The sequence below is a fragment of the Eulemur rufifrons genome, chromosome 7 (assembly GCF_041146395.1).
Source record: "Eulemur rufifrons isolate Redbay chromosome 7, OSU_ERuf_1, whole genome shotgun sequence".
Lineage (NCBI taxonomy): Eukaryota > Metazoa > Chordata > Mammalia > Primates > Lemuridae > Eulemur > Eulemur rufifrons.
In genome coordinates this window covers 52,153,409-52,160,139 of record NC_090989.1, presented here as the reverse complement: position 1 = coordinate 52,160,139, position 6,731 = coordinate 52,153,409, and the positions used below count along the sequence as shown (strand labels likewise).

Sequence of the window (6,731 nt, the reverse complement as noted above, 5' to 3'; positions counted from 1 at the left end):
TTTATACAAAAAAAAAAAACTTGTGATATAAGAGTTTATGGTATTATAGTGTTGAGATTTAAATTAGTTCACAAATAGTTTTTCTCTTTTCCTCTGTATCAAACCTATACAGGACATAATATTTGTCTCCTTTTTTACATGAAAATGTACAAATTACCCGGTACCATATTCAGTCTTTTTCCCTTTTGTCTAATTGTTTGATAGAAATGAAGTTGAAGTTGAAAGAAAAAGCTTAGTTTTTGGAATTAATATTTTCTTTACAATAACTTGTTCTTTTAATCCTTTTCATTTTTATAAGGCTAACTTTAGTAGCTTTTACAGTGGGTATCTTTTTCATTCTCTGTTGTTTAAAATTTTGTCAGTAGAGTATGTTTCTGGTATCACAAATCTTGTCTACAAAGACCACTAGGATAAAAGTGTCTAGAAAACTGACCTGGGGGCTGCCAAATGTGTTTCACATTTCCCTTGACCCCTTCATTCTTTGCTTTAAATTGTCTGTGAAAATGGACACAAGATGAGTCCTCATGAATTGCCTTTGAGAAGACAAGAATGTTGACAGAAAATGGATCACAATTCTCCAATGAGATCACATGCCTTCGTTTAATGTAGATGCATAGAAACTTTGCAGCTAGTGGGCCCACGGTTAGCAAAACTACCAGGGAGTTCACAGCCACCACAAAGATGTGTGAATGCTTGGAGCAACCAGGTTACATTTATTTTATACCAGCAAAGCAGAAAATAACTCTAGAGTCGAGTTATTTCTTCTTTTGAGAAACCAAAAAGGCAGTAAATATAGTTGAAAACAGAGAGACAGATTGTGGTCAAGCTTACAATAGGTCTAGCAAATGGGCAAGGTCTCTGGGTTATGGACTGTGGCTCCTCAGGAAGAATGGGGGGTCTTGAAAGAAGCCACTGGATGAATTCTTCTAACTTGGTAGCACTGAGGAAAAAGGTCCACTTCCCTCCATGAACAAAAGTTAGCTTGATCCATGTACCAAAGTCTGGGTAAATGTAAATATTTGACTTTGCCTTTTTAAACCTTCTTGATACATTTTGATGGTTATTTTTCTCTACAGTTTTACTTTTGGGAGAAATTGTTTTTTCCTCAAGATGCTCAGTGGGCTTTGGATAACTAGGCACTTTCTCTGGTCCTGCTGAAGAGATTTCAGAGTCTGTGGAGGCTGATGTGTTCTTTAGAGTTTCTGGTTGTATGAGTTTGTGAAGCAATTCTATGATTTCTTTACCCTTTTCTCTGTCAAGAACTTCTAAACAATGTATGCTGGAGCAAGAATTCCAGTGTTCCAGTTCTGTTACCTTCTTAGTTAAAGCCTCAATGTCTTCTTTCATGGAGAGGATATCTTTAGTTGCTGTGGATTGTTTGTCTTCCTTAACATCCATTCTGGTTTCCAGTACTTCCATCTGCTTCTGATAACGGTCAATTTTTCCCTGGATTTTTGATATTGCACCCACAACATCAGTCATTCGGCTGAGGAGTTTAATTTGGGTGGTTCTAACATCTTGAAGCATTATTGTAAGATTCATTTCTTCATCGGAACTAATGTCATCTTGATCACAGTCATAGGATGGATAAGGGTGCCAAATCTTACATTTATGGTAAACATTTTTAAGAGATTGTCTGATCTTGAAGAGATTTGAAGTCCACATCTGCCCAGCAGCAGCTTTTACCCTTTTGCTGTGAAGTTTGTACATCTTTTATGGTGAAACAAGAGGCAAGGTGTTGGAAAGCATAACTAGAATCACAGGAAGAAATAATGTCAAGATGAAATGGTCTTTCTCTTACTATTTGCTGGATGTCTTTCCTGATAACATCATAGCATGCCCTATGAAGAACATCAGCAGCAACAGTAGGCACTCTTAGGTGGTTAGCTTCCTCCAGGGTAGCCCAACTAGAGACCCCTGCAACAATGGTCAACTGCATGAAATCCTGAAGGCAGTCATTGGCCTGATGCTGATGTCACAATGACTACTGGCTTAGAACACATGTACCCGTAGGGCAGCGGGTCTCCAGAGTTTTAGTCAAAAGGCTCTATTTCACTTGTAAAAATTGAGGACCAAAGAACTTTTGTTTATGTAGATTAGACCTACCAATGTTCCATATTAGAAATTAAAACTAAGAAAATCTTAACATATTTACTTACTAATTTATTTAAATAAAAACCCATTACATGTTAACATAAATGACATATTTTTTATGAAAAACAATTTTATTTTCTAAAAGAAAAAATAGTGAGAAGAGTGGTATTTAAAACATATCTGCAAATGTTTTAAATATCTGGATTAATAAAAGATACCTAGATTCTCATATCTACTTCTGCATTATACCTATTGTGATATATTGTTTTAATTGAAGTATATGAAGAAAATATGACCTCATGGAGATGTGGAAATGGAAAGCGAAGAGTATTTCAGTAGCCTTTTCAGATAATTGAGGATATTATTCTTTGCTACTCTATGAAAATTTGACAAATGGTGATTTTTTTAAAAGTTAGGTACAATGTGTAATCTTAGACCAGATCAATGAACTTTCATACTCTGTTATATTAATATTCATTGGTCTAGTTTTCATTTTGAATAGATGCATAATATCATGTGTTAGTCATTTGGAAAATAATGGTGCACAAAATTATACAGATCTTTCAAATGTTGACTCATTTTGTTATGCAATGTCAAGATACCATATTCATTAATATCACCACCAATCTCACCAGAATAGTCTTTGAGTATTGAGAAGAGGCCAAGCTCATGGTGGCAGATACAAATTTTCCAAAATTCTAATTTTAGCTTGAGAAGCTTGAACTTTATTAAGCTTATTCATTGTTTTCCTTGAAGTAATAGTCTTCCTGCATCCATTTTTTGCAAAAATGCTTGCCAAATTCTCAACTATGAACACCACAGTTCGTTGCCAGTTGTTCTTTCAAGCAAAAATGGTGTTCCATGAAAAAAATGGCTAGTTCAGTTTGTAACTCAAGTATGTACTTTTTCTTGAGACAACCATTACACTTATACATATTTTCCATTACATTATACATAATATTTAAAAGATGCACAGAAGGATTGATTGATATTTAATAAGAATAAACATTTTTACTGCTTCATCAAGGATATTCTTTTTTATTTTTATTTTATTATTTATTTTATTTTAGAGACAAGGTCTTGTTTTTTTGCCTATGTTGGAGTGCACTGATGCAATCATAGCTCACTGCAACCTTGAACTCCTAGGCTCAAGGTGTGTGCTACCATGCCTGGCTAATCTATTTTTTGTAGAGATGAGGTCTTCCTATGTTGCTCAGGCTGGTCTTGAACTTCTGGCCTCAAGTGATCCTCCTGCCTTGGACTCCAAAAGTGCCAGAATTACTGGTATGAGCCACCAGCTGGCCCATCAAAGACATTCTTGAGTAAAAATGGTTTTTCTTATATTTTTCTTTCTCCTCCTGATTGAGTTGTGATGAATATAGTCACTATTGGTCAGTGTAGTGCTACTGTCTTGGTTTGTGCTAAAATACCAGCCATTGCTCTTGTAATGCAATTTTCAAAATGCAAATATAACCACAGTGAAAAGAGTAAATAAATGACCTAGTATTATTTTGAAATATTTTTGCCCTTGTGGCCACACTTGCAAAGTGAACTCATGGCAAAAAGTATGCCACACTTTGAGAAGCACTGCCTTAGAATTTAAAAACAGCATCATGCAATTCTCATGTTTCTTCTTATAGGTTTTTCTAAATAACAGGACTTGAAATCCAAGCCCTTTGAAATATTACATAATAGTTTGTCCATTTTATATATTGAGGTAAAAACTTAATTTTATTCTCCAAGCACAAAAGATTGAACATTTTGGAATTAAATGACTCCATATCCATTTGTTTCTCAAGGAGCAATCTCATTCTACTCAAAAGGATATTCCTTCTTGGATTGATGCCAATTTCAGCTTTCTACTAAATCACTTTCTCCTCTTTGTGCCAAATTGCAGGGTCAGTGTTGGCCCAGGTTTTGGTACAAACTCTGAACTTAGCCAAAAGTAATTTAAGAATTTTGGCTTATCAGCGATAGCTGGGATTTTGCTTTACTCTCCTCTTTGAATTGCTGTTTAGTAACCTTTCCAAAATGTCCAGAAACCTTTCCAAACTCTTGCTGAGGACAAATGTTCTCCAGGAGGCAGGCTACCACAGGAGTAAAATTTGGGACTAGAAAGGTTAGAGTTCATAGCTGTTTCATATCCCTTGGCCAAGGCCATTTTCCACCAAATTCTAAAGACACAGTGTTTAGGGCTTATGAAGTTGTCAAAGGCCAATAAAAATATGTGAGATCAGAAAGAAAAAAAAATTGGCTCAGAAAACTAAAAGAAAACTGCAAGTTTGAAACAATAAATGTTTAATTAAATGTCTCTGAAATGCACTATATCATCTTCATTAATTGTTAAATTTAGTATTATTAAAATTTCATTACATTTGGAGGCAATTTGTCAATGAACTATTCTCTCTTTACAAGAATTCCCAATTTAATTAGAGGTATTGCTTGTAGTAATTATCCCTCCAGGTTAATAGCAGCTAAATCTTGTTGGGCATATATCAGACATTGTACTAAATATTTGCTTATCTAACTGATGTGCAGAGAAGTCAAGTAACTTTCCTAAGGAAATACAGCTAAAAAATGGGCAGAGTCAGTTTTCAAATTTTTACATTCTGACTCCAGAGTCCATATGCTTTCTCTACTGCCACACAATCATGATAAAACTATCTATTTGTCACAACTCAGAAAGACATGGACATTTCATTGTTTTAGAATAAAATCATACTATATATTTATAGAAGACTTATTTTATTATAGTTTTATTTGTTTAGAAATGTAAGCCAGCTAAAGCTTTATTTGGTTATTTTATTTACCAAAGCTATTTGAAGCAGAAATATGTGAAGACTTTAGAAGTTGAACTAGCTCTAATTCATAAGTAAAAATGAATGTTTGGAGTCTATTCTTGACTTACTGTAGGAGTAGTATAACAATTGGAATAAAAAAGCAATAGACTTTACATTTTTCAACGGAAAAATTTATGTATGCTGATTATTTTAATAAAACAAATCCATCTAGTAGGTTTTACACAAACATAAACCTGCCTAAATTTCTAACTACTTAGTTATTAAGGTTGATGAAGGGAGCTTGAGCCTATTTGGAACTTGTCAGACGGTGAAAAGCTGTAGTGGAAGGATATGAGTCTATTGATTTGGGTGAAGTTAAGAGCAGTCGAAAAGTGAAAGAATAATGGGAAATGAGTTGACTTCCTCTCTTAGGATTCCTTCCCGGGGAAGGTAGCAGCATTTAGGAATGAAATAGCACGGCAGACTGCAGTCTAGAGGGAAACTTACGAGGAAAACTGTTCTCCCAGAGTCCAGCTTGCAGGGGAATGGCATTTGGAGCCAGTAAGGTTAGAATTCAAGGCTGTGCCCTAACTCTGTGCTCTTAGGCAAGTAGTTACTAACCTCTCACAAGCCTGTAAGGTGGAAAAATAACAGCACCAATTTCATACAGTAGTTTTGAGAATTAAAGTGCTCAGTATTTGTAAAACCCTTTCCTCTCCCTCTCTTCCTACCTCCTTCTCACTTCCCTTCTTCAATGAAAGGAGGAGATGGTCGAGAGTTTTCAGTTTTAGCTCTGTTCACTTTCTTATTCTCTCACTCTGCTGCTTTCATTTTCTCTCTTTCAATATGACCAAGACATAAAGCATGTGGCACTTGCTATTCAATATACTAGTCAGATACAGTATTTTGATTAGAAGCAGCAAACAAGATTGGACAAACCAGCCAGCATCTGGCTATGTCAGGCAGACTGGCATGGAATAACCATTGGAAAGATGGCCCTAATAATGACATGAGTAATGTTATTAATATTTAAAATGCTGGTGTGTTTGAGTACATTAACTATAAATTAATTATGGTAGAGTCAAGATTATCATATAAAAGCCACCCTAATTTACACTCTTTTTAATACATTTTCTTGAGTGGGAGACAATGGGATAGTTGTAGCTACCCTGCTAGCAATTGGGCATTATTTGTAAACTTCATGTTACACCTACAGTCATCTGTTATTACTCATGTGCCCTTAGTGGTTGTGACCACGAAAACTTACTGAGAGTCTTTTATCTCCCCCACAAAATTTAGGGGCCATGTTTACAAGAACCTGGGCCCTCCTACCTGACTATCACCTGTCATGTGCAGGATGTGATAAAAGATTGAGGGAACAGGATCCAGGAAAGTCTTTAAAATTTGATCAGGGTGGGTGACCCAATGGGATAAGAATGTACTAATTAGAGAGCTTAAATCCACCATTACGTCAGCTAAATAATTATGAAGGACCCAGAGGTGAAGCCATATTCTACTTTCCTTTTCTTTTAGCCATGAGGAACAGAAGAGAGTGACACTTGCACTAGAACAAGATGGGGAAAGAGAGGAGAGCAAAGACATAGCGTTGATAAGGCAGGTGGGGTCTGAGGTCATGGCGCCACACCATCAGCTGAAGGAAGTGCTGGAGCCTGGGGACGCTGATAAGGCAATCTATTTAGAGTGACGCCTGGGGTCAGTGAAACGCCACATCCACCCTGTAGTGTCAATAAATGTTCATTATGATACTTTAAAATCCTATAAAACCAGAAGCTAAAAGAATAGGGTGAACACCTTTGAAGAAATCATGGGATGATAACTATTTTTACATAATATTTG

The 6,731-nt window shown here is 35.8% G+C and overlaps 1 protein-coding gene across 1 annotated transcript; it reads right to left on the bottom strand.

Moving 5' to 3' along the window:
• Positions 1-744: 744 nt before the first annotated feature.
• CCDC54 (coiled-coil domain containing 54) lies at positions 745-1,710 on the bottom strand. Its single transcript, XM_069472575.1, has one exon. It carries the CDS (start codon positions 1,708-1,710, stop codon positions 745-747), a length of 966 nt encoding a protein of 321 aa, XP_069328676.1.
• Between the last annotated feature and the right edge of the window lie 5,021 nt (positions 1,711-6,731).

What these genes read in the sequence shown, in the direction of transcription:
- CCDC54 (XM_069472575.1), bottom strand. Translation starts at nt 1,710, where the DNA reads ATGTACAAACTTCACAGCAAAAGGGTAAAAGCTGCTGCTGGGCAGATG.